The sequence below is a fragment of the Dermacentor variabilis genome, chromosome 11, assembly GCF_050947875.1.
Source record: "Dermacentor variabilis isolate Ectoservices chromosome 11, ASM5094787v1, whole genome shotgun sequence".
In the NCBI taxonomy this organism is placed as follows: domain Eukaryota; kingdom Metazoa; phylum Arthropoda; class Arachnida; order Ixodida; family Ixodidae; genus Dermacentor; species Dermacentor variabilis.
The window spans coordinates 7279455-7296880 of NC_134578.1; the positions used below are offsets into that span (position 1 = coordinate 7279455).

At 50.9% G+C, this 17426-nt stretch overlaps 2 protein-coding genes across 2 annotated transcripts in view; one reads left to right on the top strand and one right to left on the bottom strand.

Moving 5' to 3' along the window:
• Positions 1 to 4059: 4059 nt before the first annotated feature.
• LOC142564393 (uncharacterized) overlaps positions 4060 to 17426 on the bottom strand; it is a 32279-nt gene continuing 18912 nt past the window's right edge. Inside the window, exons 3-7 of the mRNA XM_075675388.1 lie at positions 11095 to 11596; positions 9636 to 10006; positions 8037 to 8379; positions 5634 to 6272; positions 4060 to 4720 (exon numbers count right to left, since the gene is read on the bottom strand). Of these exons, the coding sequence (XP_075531503.1) occupies positions 4154 to 4720; positions 5634 to 6272; positions 8037 to 8379; positions 9636 to 10006; positions 11095 to 11481 (2307 nt within the window). The 5' untranslated portion in view covers positions 11482 to 11596 and the 3' untranslated portion in view covers positions 4060 to 4153. The remainder of the gene's footprint in view (positions 4721 to 5633; positions 6273 to 8036; positions 8380 to 9635; positions 10007 to 11094; positions 11597 to 17426) is intronic.
• The window catches only part of LOC142564395 (neprilysin-1-like), a 34438-nt gene continuing 31783 nt past the window's right edge, over positions 14772 to 17426 (top strand). The window contains exon 1 of the mRNA XM_075675391.1: positions 14772 to 14921. Coding sequence (XP_075531506.1) covers positions 14789 to 14921 — 133 coding nt within the window. The 5' untranslated portion in view covers positions 14772 to 14788. The remainder of the gene's footprint in view (positions 14922 to 17426) is intronic.

Below are 17426 nucleotides of genomic sequence, written 5' to 3' on the forward strand. Positions count from 1 at the left end.
ACGTCATCAAGCTAGCATTCTTTTAAAGTGAAATCTTTCCTAACCGCGTCGGGCAGAGTTTCGCCGTCGCCAGCGATTTGACCTTCATTTGACCACAGCTGCGCCTTAGCCTTGGCAACGCATCACGCGACTCGACGCGCCGAGCTCCACCGCCGCCGCCTTGGCGCATGCGCTGTCCGCACCTGGGTCGCCACCGCACCACCGCCTCACCACGTGACTCGCCGCACGCCGATTTACGCTCGAGCCGCCCATCGCCGCAAGCCGCACCGCACCGCACCGCACCGCACGCTTGCGGTCGCGCGAAAAATTGCACGTATCCAGCACTTGTGCACAAATTACGATTTGCACTGTTTGCACGGTGTATACCTTACACATTGTAAACCGAAATTTGCGCACAAGTGTTTTATACGCGCAATCTTTCGTGCGATCGCACGCGTGCGGTGCGGCTTGCGGCGATGGGCGGCTCGAGCGTAAATCGGCCCTAAGGGCGCTGCGCTCGACTAGTCAATGCGAGCTTGGCCATGGATGAGAGCGCGGCCAGGCCGTCTTCTCCGAGAGTTGCGCGGGAGCGGGAGGCTTTGAGCCGTTGTCGCCAAGCGGCGTCTGACCACCCCGCGGATGTCGCCCGGCGAGCTGCTTCACTGGATGGGGTCAGGACACTTACTCCGTGGGTCAGGAGTGCAACAGGCGTCGCAGCGTCGAGATCAATGTAGCGACTGCGTTCGCGCCCTGTCCGTTTGTGCTTCGACGCTGCGCATGTTCGCGGTGTCTCTTTGCATGTCTGGAACTTGCGCTTTCCCTGTGGCACCACAGGCGTCGCACCGTCGAACGATGCGTGTCTACCCAAGCCTAATCACAGGCATGTCTAGGCACCAACCTAGGCATAGATGTCATACATATCTTAACGATGATTGTATACCTAAGTGCAATAATTACAGCTAAATCAAAGGTTAACCAAGTGAAACCAAGACTTAACCAGGCTAAATCAAGCTTTCGCTTTGCATATCTAGGGCTAGCTGAGCTAAGCCGCAGCCAATTTTTTTTTTTGTGAACGTACGCTTTGCAGAGGCAACGATCATGCGGGTAATGTCCTTGGCATCTCGTACTGAGATGTATGGGCCACTTGGAATGTGTGCCGTCATGGACTTGCACACTGTCACATCACCCTATACTGACAATTCCTGCGCGCTCTGAATGTGACATTATCTAAGTTTGTTACGAGCTGAGGGTCATTTAGGGGTACGGCGTCACCTAGGCTTCTTACAAATGTCATCAAATAGATATATGAAGGCCATATCTAGCACAACCTCCCTTTTATTTATTTTGCAAAGAGCGTGTCCGGCGCCTCGCACTGATATGCGGGCTGCTCGCCAGTCCGCTTGAGGCCACGGATGTAAACACTTAGTGACGCAGTTCCTTCGCTATCTGGACATCCATCACTTAAAGGCCTGCATGCGCCTGGGACCGCAACATCACAGAAGTGGGGGCGAAGAATTCACTACGAGCAAAACATCAATTGCCTGATAAGATATTCTTGGTTTGTAGCGCGAAGTGCCACACAAACTAGAAGAAGACAGGACGTTCTACCGTACCAACTAGCCCAACTTTCTATCCTTTGCCTGATAAGCGCTGCTGCTTGCATGTCACCGTTCCCGTTTGATAGTACACACTATCAGTCCACTTGCATGATGGCACGGTACTTGCGTTATGTCACGGTAGTGCTGGTCAAACGTGAGCGCACAAATAAAATAGAACCTTGACGCATTGCGCTTTGTGCGGCAATAAATTTGTCATATCATCGTTTCAGTAGAACAACTTGGTCCGACAGCGCCGCGCGGTAAATGCCATCAAACAACTAAGTGATGGAGCTTTCATTTGGCGCTGTATTTCGCGAGTGGAAAGTATACTTCAACCGCCAAGCCCAGCATGACGTAAGCGCGACCTCTGCCCGCTTCTAATTTTATTGTACGGCTTGTCCGCTCACTGTGGCACGTTACAGCTCAGAGCCTAAGAGATAAAAAGAAGGCACGGACGCTAACCACTAGACAGTCTGTAACTACCCTGCTCTGGCGCAATTAAGGGAACAGCTAGGGGTGTGTAAGTAGCGAGAAAAGGACGAAGCGATGGTACATGATGCGTTGAATGATGTGTTAATCAAGCACGAGCAGTATAAGGTCGTAATGTCTGCGCAGTTTACAGGGATCCAAGGTTGAGAAGCGTCCGCGGTCACTTGAAAGTCGTGCCGGGTGTCCACGCCGACAAGCGGACCGCGGCGATGAACACAACGTGTCACGAGTTTCCGGCAGAAAAGGCACCGTGAGGCCCACACATCATAAAATTAGGATATTGCGCTAACCGCTGCTCTATTTTGTCGCAAATTTCGCAGCAAGATCGCACTTTATGGCCCGAATAGTTCAACGCAACACTTGGCACCGTTACTTTGCCTGGCTTTCGTGAAAGACTGTCATGGTGTCTTCATCCAGGCGTCGATGTGTTGCCCAAAACTTAACGTCGTATGGTCGTTTCCAACGGTTGCTGCACGGCAAATGCATGACCTTCGAGACTGGTTTCAGCTACTCAATGGAGGGTGCGATGTGGTCCCCACGAGTATCATTTTTCTTGATTTTAGTATTCTTCTTGACAAATCAGGCAAGTAACAATGTCGAGTGTTATATAACGACGGGGGCATAAAAATGCGACCTTGCTGCAAAATTCGAGCAAAAACAGAGCAGCGACAAGCGCGAAAGTCTTTATGACCTACAATGAAAGAACTTACGCCATCAGAGACGCTCTGCACGAGTGGTGCAATGGCCAAGATAGATTGTTAGACCTCTATAGAATGCCTGTCACAATGGCGCAACTCACTGGACTATCTGGGGTATTGCGCCAAGATCGTCGTCTGTCGCGCAACACACATGCACATTTGCACCATGCGGGAAATCCACCGCTGTCGACGAGTTCGGCATGCGTTTGCGTGCTCCTTACGAGTAGACAATTCATCGCTAAATTTTCATTGCGGTGCGTGCTTAAAAGGCCAGCGACGAGGTTTCACGGTGGCTAAATTCGCTTATAAATTAGTGTAGCATATAGTACTGAAACGATTTTGGCAAAGCTTCAGAGCTGCTACCTGTCTGTATTGTTTTAAGTTTTGAATAGCGTGCCACGTCTACTAACCAGCGTCCGCTGACTGACTAGCGGGCATGACGCATATTTCAGGGGATGGCTTCCGGGCTGTGTTTGCGGTTATACTGCTGTACGAAAGTATTCTCTCAAGACGCAGCAGCGCAGAAACATAACCACCTTAGCCTCGCAGCGTATCCAACACCTCGCCGCTCCAGACAAAAATTCGGGCATACGTACATTCCGCCTGTTTCAGCAAAGATGAAAACCAGTTAGGGCTATTTGATTTCTGAGACATGCACGCAAATGAAGGTTACCGCAGAAGCTGCGGCTTTAGTGTGCCACAGAAATATAGCGAAATCAGTCACAAATATGCTTGCAAGTATATGGCGTTGAAATGTATATAACCCACGTAAGAACAGCACATTTAGAAAGTTGGAGGAGAAGGCAAGAAAATATGATAATAGAAAGTACCGTAATTCATTGAACAAGGCCCGAGAACGTCATCACAACACACTTATAAAGAAGCTAACGACGTAAGTTATCGAGCATTGATAACACTGAATCGTAATAGCCGAAATAGTTTACATATAGGCTTCCGAAATCACGTCAGCTGCGTTCCTCTTTAGAAGCTTTAGAAGCATTCAGAAGTTGGATTATAGTAATCAGTGCGTTCCACACACTTCCTGACGCAAGCAACGGTGCGCCCTTTGCACCCTGGAAAAAAATTACCCGTTGTTATCGCTATAGTTATATCTCTGATACACTGATAACCAGCAACCTACGTACAACACACGAGTGCAAGGTATACTCGCTGCCCTTTCACACACACACAAGGCGTCATCAACGCATGCGTCTTTTCTTTCGCGCAGCTGACGAGACCTCTGTCGGAGACGGAAGCCCGGAGGGCCAACATGCTCCGCGCTGACAGCGGCAAGCGACACTGTGGACCGCGGCTCGGGTGCGCGTTTTAATCGATCCCGTTCTGTGGACGTCAACAATAAAGAAACCGAGCGAGGCGGCGTCGTTGTGGTCAGTGCGCGTTCGGTCGCCTCAAGCGCGGCAACACGACGGCCGCGAACCCGGTCGTGCCGCAGGGCAGCCGGGCCGCCTGCTCCCACAGGTCCTGGCGGAACCCGTAGGCGAGCACGTCCGCGCTGGCCTCGGTCTGGTTCGCGTTCACCAGGCCCCCGAACAGCAGGATGGCGTCGTCCGCGTTCACCACGCACGCGCTGTGCCGCGGCTGAGGCAGCGGCGCCGCGGGCCTCCAGAGGCCCCGCTTGGCGTCGTACCAGAGCACGTCGGCGGTGACGTCCAGCAGGCAGTCCTCGCCGCGCGTGAGGCCGCCCACGGCGAACAGCTGGTCCATGTACGAGACGAGCGCCAGCGAGCCGCGGCCCGACGGCAGCTGGGCCGCTTCGCGCAGCCACCGCTGGCACGCCGAGTCCCAGTGCTCGACCGAGGGCACCAGGAACACTTTGTCCGTGCGGCGCCTCGACTGGACCACGCCGCCCGCGATGTGCAGGTTGCCGGCGTGGAGCGCGGCGCCGCACGCGGACATCTTGCAGCACAGCGGCACCGGACACTCGGTCCACTGGTCCTGCCGAGTGGCGCACCAAAGTTGTCCCGTTACGGGAGACGCCCAGACGCGCTACACGAGTAACCGGGAGCGTCTGGACGCACTCTGTGGTTTCGTTATCTACTCTTCCGGTCGACCGACAGCGCCAAGAACAACGAGAGGCTGGAAGAACCTTCATTGCAGAGAGACCAGCTTCGAGTAATGAGTTGCGTACGTGTGAGCCTATCTGAGACGCGTCACGAATATTAGGAAGACTTTCGCTTGTACAATTCAATGTACATGAACACTGAATAACTAATCAACCAGTAAAGAAAGAAATAAAAACAATATGAGGCTCATATTCATAAAAGTTATTTCACTTAAGTACCGTCCACGGTTGGTCGTTGCCGCGGGTGTCATCGCGTTCCAGAGCGACCGATATATTGTTTGCGTGACTGGAAGATTAACGCTGTGAAATGCTCTTACGCAAGATAAATTTTGTGACTACGGGGCTGACGTACGTAGAAAACTCGTCGTTTGGTGTTACACATACTTATGGAATATATGTGCAAAGCAAGAACACGCAACAAACATATTTTTCGGCGATTTTCCCCGGAGGTGTCATCTGCGGTATCATTTCACTATAAGCCAATTACGTCGATTACTATATGCTCAGCAATCGTCAAATTTTATCCGCACAATGAAGACATGTAGCGGCTTAACAAGCACGGGTTGTAAAGAGCAGGCGTGGAACGCTTCGGAGGGAAGACGCACTGAGCTGACATATTCAAGACACCAAAACCCGAAGACTCCAGCACCCTCCGCAGGAGACGCAAGAAGGAGCTTAAGTGCGTGTTCACATGGCGGTGAATGTGCTTTCGCGGGTGGGATGTCCACGTACGCCATTTCGGTCCTTGGCGAATTAGCGCATACGCGAGCGCCCGACAAAGCGAACCTGCGCGGGGTCGTAGATCTCGACCGAGGCGAGGAAGCGGTCGAACTCGTCCTGGCCCGCGACGGCGTACAGCTTGTGGCCCATGGCGACCGTGGCGTGGTTGCAGCGCGCGTGGTTCATGTCGGCCACGCGCTCCCACTGGCCGGCGCCGCTCTCCTCGAGCGGCATCCGGAAGCAGGTGCGCGTCGCGAACTTGATGGCCAGGTGCGTGTTGCGCGTGTCGAAGCCGCCCACCAGGTAGACGCAGCCGTCCAGGTAGGCGGCCGTGTGGTTGTGCCGTGGCTGGGGCAGCCGGCCGCACCGCGTCAGCTCGCGCTTGAGCGGGTGGTAGCGCAGCATGGCGCAGCCCGTGGCCAGCTCGTGGCTCTTGGCCGGCTCCACGCCGCCCAGCAGGAGCACGACGGCGCAGTCCGGGTCCTGTAGCGCGCCGGCGTGCCACGGCAGCGTCCGCGACGGGTACGAGTCCCACGTGATGCCCGGCATGGACCGCGAGCCCGGGTGGCGCACCAGAAAGTGCTGGTACGGGTCGTCTTCGTCCAGCACCGCCTCGAGCTCGACCACGGGCCGGACTCGGGCGTGGACGCGCTTGTAGTGGCGCAGTGCCAGGAACCGGCGCACCCAGGCCTGGCTCCGCGTTACCTGCAATCACGACGAATGAATGAATGAATGAATGAATGGGAACTTGGCCTCCGTAGGGATGTACGTAGGAGATAAGGATAAGATTGACCAACTTTCACGTCCTAAAGCAGTACAGGGAGTATGATAGGCGCCGCATAGTGGAGGACTTCGCATTTGTTTTGACAACTCGGGTTTCTATAACGTGCACCAAAAATGACCGCTGCAAGAGCATTTCCGCTTTCTGCCGCCGTATAGGAATGCGGCCGCCGAAGAGGGGAACCGCTGCGTCATGCTCAGTGGTGGAACCCCAGAACCAGAGCACTGAAACCACGCTGCCGAGTAAATGGTTGGCTGAGAAAGGACCGATTACGTGTAAAAATTAAATTAAAATTGAAATGGAAGTTTAAGGTTTCAAGGCGTAGTGGCTGGCATCCCGATTAACATAGATCACATGGGGTTCTTTAACGTAAAGCTAAATATAAATGCGCGACCGTTTTTCGCATTTCGTCAACGTCGAAATGAGGCCGGGAATCGATCCACGACCTCGTGCGCAGCAGGCAGAACGTCACCGAGCCATCAAGGTTGTTGGAGCACCCATAAGAGCTACGATCGTGGTCACTGACGTCTGTAACGACGGTCCCGAAGAACAGTAGCGTGTAGGACTTGGTATATTGGGTTATAACGCATGCTACGGGACATCGAGGAACACAGGGAGGGCGGAGGACAAGCGACTGATTTCACTGCGCAATAGAACGACGTAGCTGGTAGCGTTAATTGCACTCTGGTTCTTGTGGGTCACGCTTTTCGCAGTGTTTATCATCAAGGGGAACGAGTGAGGTGCGCTGTCCGTGTATAGTAAGGACGAACCAGGGCTGCACCAGCAAAGAAAATGAAACAGCGGAAGTTGGTTGTGGCGAGAGGAAGCGAGATACTTCTGGAAGTTCAGAAATTCTTCTATTCTGAAAGGAGATTGGTAGGTGATACATGGCAATGGACGAGAGGAAGAACTTCATGTCGAAAGGCCGCTGAACGAGAGGGTTTACTGCTATATAGGGGGGCCGCAGGCAGAAACACCAATCAAAACTAGCAGCGACACACAAAAATAAATAACCCCTCCTGTAAAACCCACAGGTGGCGAGACAGCGGTAGATGTAGACGCACCAAATCCTGTGCGAATCATGTAGGGCGGAGATTTTTGGCGGGAAGAAGAAAAAAGAAACGTTGCAACGTGGTTTAATTAACAAGCCAGAACGTTGCACGATACACAGGCAGGTCTGTTGATCAAGCGTCGGGCACCGAGCGCGCGACCTCTGTCCTCGAGCGAGGCGTTGACGACGCTCCTGAAGCACACGCCTGCATTCTTCGCTATAGCGTATTCGACGCTTGCTCGTTTCTGTGCATGCTCCTTATTAAATACACAAGGGCCTGAAAGACACTGATAGGCCAGTTGGTGAGCCATATCATATTGAAGCAGCGCATTTACATCTGACACGTACACTGAACGTACACCTGAACCTGAGCACGTTGGTGCCGCTTCATGACGGAGAAAACGCGTGACAGGGGACGAGAAAGCGGCCCACTAAAGAGGTGCATACAAATTCACCGCTCTCAGGCGCACCTATAGTGGTTGCCGTAATACGCGGCGACCACAGCTAATTCTAGCTCCTCCTTGAACTTCAGCGGGGCTTCCCAATCACGTGTAGCGAAATCACGACGTCGAAGGGCAAACTGAAGTTTAAAAAAAAAAAAAGACGCACATCGCGTACAGCTGGCGGCTCGTCGTACCAGCTCGAGCTGAGCCTCGTAAGGCGTCAGGTCGACGTGCATGTCCTGCGAGGCGTCGCGACGCACTTTGGTCGACAGCGACTCGCTCGAGTCCACCCACGTGGGCACGAACTCGGCGTAGGGCGTCTCCGCCGCGCCCATCTCGGAGTCCAGCCGCGGAAGCACCGAGCGCAGCGGCCAGCCGCGGTGGCGTCGGTACGTGTCCTGGATGCAAGTGGCCGCGTCGTGCCTCAGCGTCTGGTTCTCGCGCGTGTACGAGCACTTCTCGAAGTTCTTGACCACTCCGTTCGCGTCCCAGTCGATGGCCGGCCCGTCCTCGGCCAGGTACGTGCGGGGCCGCGACCTGCGCGTTCGGCGGTGCTGAACAACTACGGCACTTTTCGCGGGCGACAACCGTCACACTGTGCAACTGAGACCGAATGTCTGAGTACGTCCTTTAGAGCAATATGTTTGCATCCCGAAGGCTGGGTACCGCGAACAAGCTCAATTTCTTCGCGGTTTAGGCGTGTGTATCGCCCGACATGAATGAGTACATTGTTGTTGTTGTTCAGACTGAAATTCCGCACCCAATTGAACATTTCAGACAGCGCTTGTAGCTCCATCTCGGCAGCCGTGGTCCGGAAGCTTTTACGCCAGCCTCGTGCTTCAGGAGATGTTCATGTGTGTGTCTAACCCCTTGAACAGTCGCCGATAATGGCTTCTCCACAATAACAGACTTAGCGCAGAGAAGCCCGCTTGGCAGGATCCTTTCCCCGCTATGATACCGTACTTATTTGTTCGTAAGCGCAAACGCTGGCACGGAAACGATACTCCTAGCTTTCGACAATATCGCTGCATGGCTTAGCTGGCGAATGTACGTGGTGAGGACAGCGCTAACGTGAACGATGCAGGAATAAGACACAAACAAGTGCTCACTCCGAGCAATATTTTTTTTCATTCAAGTCCCCCATAGAAGCTGCAGAAGCATGAAAGAGCCTAATGCTATCACGAAGAATCAGTTAACACGTCGTATCGAATAACTTACCGATGCACCTATCGACCGATGCAGTTTAACGGCACAAAGTAACAGCTGGGTTGGGAGACACGCCATAGCAAAGGGCTCAGAATTATGACGAGGCTGGTTTATCCAAAATGAAAGTGTTGTCTGAGAAGAGCGTTTCAACAATATCCTTCGTTTTACATGACTTCTGTGCACTCCCTGCTTCTGGAATATTTGCTCGCATGTGCGCAATTCAGAACCGGGACAACCATCCTAATTCTGTTCAGCGAGTTAAGTGTATAAGTCATGCGTATCTGTATATATACCTGCCTGTATCTGTAGTTGAGTGTACCTGTATTTTGCACCCGTTATTTATACGTTATCTGTGCCTATATGTATCCGTATCTGCAATTATGTGAATAAGTTAAGCGTGTTTGGATTCCGCGTCTGTTATCTACATCTGTATATATATATATAGTTAATTGCATAAGTTATTTATCGGTTACATGTATCTACACGTACCTTTAGTTAGGTGCGTATACAAGTGTACCTGCATCCAGTCGGCATCTGTTACGTGTGCACACGCTATATCCGCGTAGCGAAAAGCCAAAGCGACGCACCTGTACTCGTAGGCCAGGTCGTCGCGGTTGCGCTGGGCCGCCAGGTGCGTGAAGATGGCCTTGACGATACTCAGCTTGACGGTCGCGTTGACGGCCGCGCTGGGGCAGATGGGCGGCAGGAAGCAGCGCATCAGCGTCGCCTCGTCCATCAGCGGGAAGCGCACGCACTCGAGCACCTGCTCCTCGAGGCCCCGGCGCCGCTCGTACTCGTGGTCGAGCCACGCGAGCGCCGCCATGTACACGTTGAGCTCGCTGCGCGTGCCCAGCACGTCGGAGCGGAGGATGCTGCACAGCTCGGCCGCCGTCAGGTCCAGGAATTCGCGGCAGCGCATCACGTTGTCGAAGTGCTCCACGAGGAACTGGAACGCCACCTGTCGGGACGCACATACTTCGTTCAGAGAGCGCTAACAGCGACTGAGTATATATATCTTAATATGGGCATACGCAGGTAATGAGAATGCGCTCCTTTTAACGCGATAGCGTCAAGGGCCACGTGTCGCAGAAAATCCGGTGTCGGCATCGGCGCCGACGATGGCGTCCCGTGAGCGAAAACTGCCGTATATATTTAGGTATCTGTATATGTCACGCCTTGCTGTATGACATTCGGTAAATGCGAGTTATATTGTCACACCATTATATCACCAAAGTTGCTCATGCTTAGTCTTACATTCATGACAAAGTTGTTCCTCGGAATTTTGATAATGACAGCCCACAAACAAAGGTTATTGCACAACAACATCGACAGCGCATGGCTTTTATGCTAAGTCTTCTCGGACTTCAAATGTTAAAGTCCGTAACAATAATAAAATCCTGAAAATGATTTTTTTTTTTGGCGGCTGTGCACTATCTCCAGGATCAGCCCACGCAAGAGGCCGCATTTTTACCAGAAAGCTCGCCTTCGCGCATAGCGTTCGCTGACAGCGTTTTCCGGTAAACCTGACGGTTGCATATGCTGAAGTTGCAGGGAAGCGTGAAAAGCAGTCAGGAATCCTTGAATGCTATTGGCGTTCCACTCTTAAAGGCGAAGTTTAAGCGTCCTCCAGTTTTTTTTTCCTCTCTTTTTAGATATACACGCGAGCGCGTGTCGCCCCTGGTCGCATAGCGAGCACTGACACGTCTAGTAAACGGCTTGCAGAGCAGTTTCTGAAGAGGCTCTGCTGAATTAAGCCATCCCCCTTGCGCGCCCTGCGTAAGAGACGGAGCATACTACGCGTTCCTTAATTATAAACCCCGGCGCAATTGCTTTATTAGGCGCCTGTGTCGTCCACTTCGCTTTGTTCTCTCTTCGCTGCTTGCAGCAAAATGTTAGCACGCGAACCAGCTAGCCCAACTTTGTCGCTAAAGCATACATTTGTTGCGTCCGATTTTCTTAAAAACTACGAACATGACGGCCATCGCTTGTCATCTCGCTTTGGGATGCGGAGCATAGATCCCGACGAGCCGAGCGGTCCTCACGTACCTTCTCCTCGTCCCGCATGGCCACCTTGACGGCGTTCACGTAGAGAACCACATGACGGCCCACCTCGCCGGACTCGGCCAAGTACTGCAGACACTTGGAGATGAGCGCCCGGATGCGCAGCTTGTACGCGCAGCGGTACACGTCCGTCACGTTCTGGCACGTGATGCGGATGCTGCCCAGGTACATGTAGGAGCGCAGCGCCTCGAACGCCGACGGCGACACGCCCTCGAGCTCGACCTTGATGCGCTGCTCGGTGCCGATCTCGTGCAGGATGTCGCGCAGGTAGGGGCTGGCCGCCATCAGGATCTCCTTGTGCGCCAGGAACTCGCTGCCCTTGATGCAGACCACCACGTCGGGCTCGCCTGACGGGATCGTTTCGGACGCCATGGCGCTGCCCAGGCCGGCCCGCCGACGTCGACGCCTGTCAGCCTCTTCGTCTCCCTCGCACGCAACCGATCGGCGCTCACGGAAGGTTGCGCCGCCGATCTACGGCACTTACCCACTACGGGGCATCGACCAGCATGAATGAAAAATATATATATATATATATATATATATATATATATATATATATATATATATATATATATATATATATATATATATATATATATATTTGTGTATTAGATTGTATTACAACCCGCCGTGGTTGCTCAGTGGCTATGGTGTTGGGCTGCTGAGTACGAGGTCGCGGGATCGAATCCCGGCCACGGCGGCCGCACTTCGATGGGGGCGAAATGCGAAAACACCCGTGTACTTAGATTTAGGTGCACGTTAAAGAACCCCAGGTGGTCGAAATTTCCGGAGTCTTCCACTACGGCGTGCCTCATAATCAGAAAGTGGTTTTGGCACGTAAAACCCCATAATTTAAGAAAAAAAGATTGCATTACAGCGAGATGGCGAGACGGGCTTATGGTTAAAGTTCACGCTGAACAGGTGTTGCCGCGGCCTATACGCTGCACCATGCCAGCTTTTCTGTAACCCTCTGTCTGTATGCCGGTGAGCTTCAAGACCTGTTCAACATGAATTCTGTAGTGTATTTGTTGGGATTCTCACGTCGTCATGTAGTAATTGTCGGATATGGGATCTCCCTTGTGAAAAAATCTGCGCAGCTCCAAGAGCAGGAGTTGTAAATCTGCTCTGCATGACTTGTGCGCGATGCGTACATCGGGCACAGCTGTGGGCAGTTGCTGCTCGTCTGTTTCGAGTGGTGTAGGAGAGGTCAACCGGCCCATTCGATAGCGACCGAATTCAACATGAACCGAGGAAAGTGCAGAGGTTTCCCATAGGCTGTAAGAACAAAGACCGAGATGGGGGTGCACTTCACCCAACCTTAATTTTGCCATCTAACCCTCTACAGTGGCCGAGTGTCGTCCCCCTTTTTTGAAATAAAGGTTTATTCATTCATTTAGGAACAGCATGGTTATTCCTTCTAAAAAGCGTTAGGCTTCAGGTAACGAGTCACATACGCCACGATATGTGCCCGCCTCACGTGCAAACTTTCAAAGGTACAGCAGCGTGTGTCGATGGTCGCTTGTGTCTCTAATGAGGTTATATGATCGTGCATACTTCTATTGCAGGTCTTGGTATCCAGGGCAGTCCCACAGCGTACGTCTACCAGCAGTCGGGTGGCACGAGAAGAGAAAACCAACAATCATATAAGAAGAGAAAGTATACAAGAATGTGCAAAGAAATAAGTAGAAAAGCTGTCGATCTAAACTGCCGAGTAGTTAGAGAGGCTTACGACGTCATTGAATTCGGAACGTAAAGAAATTGAAGTTGCTAGCCTGTCCGTGGTACCCTTTCTTACTTGTTTTGCTTTCTTATTGTACTGCGATACAAGACATTATTTTCATTGTAGTACGACGTTTTCGTTTGTTACTTGCCGCGTGAGAGTCTTTTCAGTTTGCGCTCAGCCAATCCTTGTAATAGGTATGTGCCACGTGTGTTAGGCCACACCAACGCAGAAAGGTTAAGTAGGCTGATGACGACAATGTTCTCATTGCCCTGAAGAAGAAAGAAAAACAGCCCAGGGAAAATTGTGGTCGGTTTAAACTATCGCCGGTAGTTTATTACACGAATAAAAGGGCACCCTGAATATCCGCTTCGTAAACTTGGTTTAATTATTTGAGTGCGTTGGTCTTACTCTGCACTGAGGCCTCGGCGCAAGAGGGGAACATGTGCGACGCTGTGTGCGATTTCATTCAAGCTACGACACATATACCATTATCACCCTGCTGCTTTACAGCGAAGCTGTCTATGGCTAGGTGCCCGGGATTTGTTCGTGGCGAACCGTCGACAGAAAACTGTCATCATCTATGGCTCATACTCCCAAATGCAATGGCTCATAGCCCCGTAAGGCAGAAGCTACAAGCCCTCAGCAAAGTGAAGCGAACAGTGCATACGTTCTTTGGAATCACGCATATAACATGCAGAACAGCATGCGTTTCAATAAAGAAAAAAGCCAATTGATAAAGCGCTCCTGCGCCTACATGCAATGCGAAGAACGTAGCGCTCCTCGTGTATGTTTCCTGGTAAACATTACTGTTGCGCAAGCTGCCACGGCGACGGCAGCTTGACTGTAGCATATGAAGTAGGGAGTGACGTAACCACACTTTCGTACGTAAAAGAACCCGACTAGCGACTGATTTGTCTCGTGACAGTGCTATGGCATAGCGAGGACTCCTGACGAGCAGCGTGCATACGAGTCGCGGCGAATTTCTCTGATCTCTGGTCCACTATTTGTATATACAGTAGTGCACGAAGTAGCGGCGTAAGCCAAGTCGCAGGCCTTCAAAACGTTTTAGGCTAAAAACTAGGTGAAGTGTCTATGAATATCGCCACGACAGTAATTTCAACTTACGTCGCAAGGGGCAATCGTTCTAGCTGTCGTTTACAGCTTCGCTGTCCAGCCACCTTCACAGCGTGGATAGGATGCCATTGTTTTTTCACTATCTCTATTATCATTCTTAATTCCTTCCAGTCTAAATCATTCAGTGAATCTTTTTTTTACCGCTAGACATCATTCTCAATCAGAGAATAGTCGTTTTTTTTCAGTTATACCCTTTTAAGTTCTTCATCGTTGCTGCAATCATCCCTGCGTTCTAACCATAGAGTTTCTGACTATACTATAGTGAGAAACTCTACGGTTCTAACCATACCATTCTTGGTGACCCATCCCAGGCTGTGAGCACGTGCTACATTTTGAAAGGTCATGCTCATCTCGGTTTCAGCCACAGGTTTGTTTACCTTGCAGCGTGCAATTTCATTCTCAACACAAAATATTGCTGCCCTAATTTGACATTAGTCTTCCTTTTCTTTCTTTGAAATTCACATGCAAATTTTGAGTTTTAGTTTATTCGTCATTAGTCGGGTTCCCTTCTCTTTCTTTTCTTTACCACTTCTTCCAACTTTAAGTTTCCTCTGTTATTCATTATAGTAGACTCACTGCTAAACAATTAATATCACCCTATTGTTAAGCGTATATTGATGTAAAACCACATTATTATCCATAATTACTAGCTGTACCATTCTCGTTGTAATATTTTCACTCTTGCCGTCTTCGCCGGATATATTTTCTTATTGTTCTGCGGCTCTCGATTCGTCGCCCATCCACCATTGTGGGTACACGTGCCACGTTCTACAGGATCGTCATCGCCATCGAAGTGGTGGTGGTGCGGCAACGGCAACCGCCATGGCTGGACCCTCGGACACTCGTCGCATCCAATGGAGCCGGCGACTCTCTCTGGCCGCGGCCTGCCTGGCGGGAATGCTGGTGCTCGCCTGTCTGGCGTCCGCCTTCATCCCGCCGCCGTCGCCTTCGTCTGGTGGGTACGAATAACACGCGCTTCTCGAGGAAGCACCCGCTGCCGTCGCGAGCTGACCTACAGCTGTCGAACGGTGAACATCTCGACGATGCATAATCCTAAGCTCGAGTCACCGTTAAGGCAGGAGTGCGAACGCGGAAACCACTAGGAGCGAAAAAAGGACAGCGCAACCAAACGCCGACGATCAAGTGAAAGGTCGCACAGGGGGCAGCGGCAGAGGAATGAATTAAGGCGCAGAACTCATTGTTTGCTCACCATACTCGAGGGCTGACTTGTACATGCACGTGCTATCGCTCAGTTTAATGATGTGCCATGCCTCGACCATTAGACGCCCTTCTTCGTTTTTATGTCCGAACAGAAGTATACTGCAAAACTATCCTGCCTTTAAGAAACATGAACCCCCGTTTGAAGTTCGGTCGTTTAGAAAAACATCAATAATCGCGCATGGCGTTAGTTTATGCTTTCAGAAGTATTCGGCGTCTTCAGGGTATATTATTTCTACTTCTGGGGAGCAGTAACCCTGTTACTATGCCATGACTGTTTAAGCGTGCTTCTTGCTAGCCAAATGAAAGCTATGCAATCCTCTGTCGTATACCTCGAGTGTTCACATTCAGGGTACGACATTCAGAGTGAATGATGCTCGACAACAGAGGCGTACCATCACGGGCAGAAACAGAGCGGAAAGTGCATTGAGTGCACGTTAACCTAAGGAACCCCAGTTGGTTAAAATTAATCCGGAGTCCACTACTACGGCATGCATCATAATCGTATCGTGATTTTAAAAAATAAAAGCGAGATTCAATTTTTATTTATTTATTTTAGACAGCGCAGAATTTTTGCGTTTCCCTATGTCTGAAGGTACATAAATACATACTTTAGCAAACAGCACGAAAAACAGGACCACCCGCCGTGGTTGCTCAGTGGCTATGGTGTTGGGCTGCTAAGCACGAGGTCGCGGGATCGAATCCCGGCCACGGCGGCAGCATTTCGATGGGGGCAAAATGCGAAAACACCCGTGTACTTAGATTTAGGTGCACGTTAAAGAACCCCAGGTGGTCGAAATTTCCGGAGTCCTCCACTACGGCGTGCCTCATGATCAGATAGTGGTTTTGGCACGTAAAACCCCATAATTTAATTTTTTTTAAAAAACAGGACCCAGAAATAGGGCACACGACACAGGCGCTGACTTAATTCCAACAGATACGTTTATTGCGTATCTTGCGCGAGCGCGGCATATGCAGGGTATTTCACGTAGCTTGTGCCAAGGATTTAAAAAAAGTGATTCGCCGCAGCTGAATGAAACCAACGGCATATGGTTTGCCGTCATGTGGCGCTCATTAGAGTATTTTTTTATATTCCGCTTAATCAGTTAATTAACTAAAATGAATGATGCAAGATTTTAAATATTCACTTTAGGACCAAATGCGTTTCGTTGCGTTAGGGGATTAAGAAACGACCGATTATTTATTTATTTATTTTTTGTGGCTGCGTACATGCTGCGTGGCGACTTTTTCTTTAGATGTTTAAAGAAAGCCCACGAAATACGAAATAAAGCCACGTGACTGCGCTCGTGCGCTACCGTATTGCAGCGCTCTCAATGGCGGTTCGTGCGAAAGAACCGTGCGCTTCGCACCGTGGCGAAGTCAGCGGCCGCGGCTCCCACACAGGCATCGGCTTCGCAGTGCGTCAGCATCTTCGGCGGTGGCGCACGGAAAGGAAGCGCCGCCGTCCCCGATGAGCGGTAGGCTCGACGCACGGTTGAGAGCGGTGCAATACATGTACGAGCGCAGTGACGTGCTCTTATTTTATATTTCGCGGGCTTTCTTTAAACGTCGAAAAGAAAAAAAAAATATCGCCACGCAGCATGTACGCAGCCACAAAAAAAATTGGATCGGTCGTTTCTTAATCCCCTAACGCAACGAAACGCATTTGGTCCTAAAGTGAATATTTTAACACTTGCATAATTGATCTTAGTTAATTAAGCGGAATATAAGAAGATACTTTAAAGAGTGCCGCATGAAGACAAGCCATATTTAGTTGGCTTCATTTAGCTGTGGTTAACCACATTATACTAAAATCCTTGGTTCAAGTTACGCGAAACACCCTGTACAGGCAGAGAAGCATGGGTGAAAGAAACGGTGTGATAAGCTTGAGAAGAATGACTTGAGGTTGCAGGTGGGCGGGGATGTGTTAAATTATGAGATACGAGATTTCCTTGTCTAATAACTGGATGGATTGTAAACTGATGCACGAAGGATCACGTTGGATGATGGCAAATGCCTGGATAATTTGACGTGCTTTTGGATGACCGTGACTTTTCTAAAAGAGGGGATGCGCTCACGCGACCTGCAATGCAGAGCAAGACTGCTGCTGTGTTTTTGCTTTACGTTGTTGGCGTGCTCCCGGAGGCTGTCATCGAGGCAACTTCCAGTTTGTCCTGTATGCTATGCGAGCTCCCGTGCGTCAAGAGTATTTCACGAAATACCCGCCCACCTGCGCCCTCAA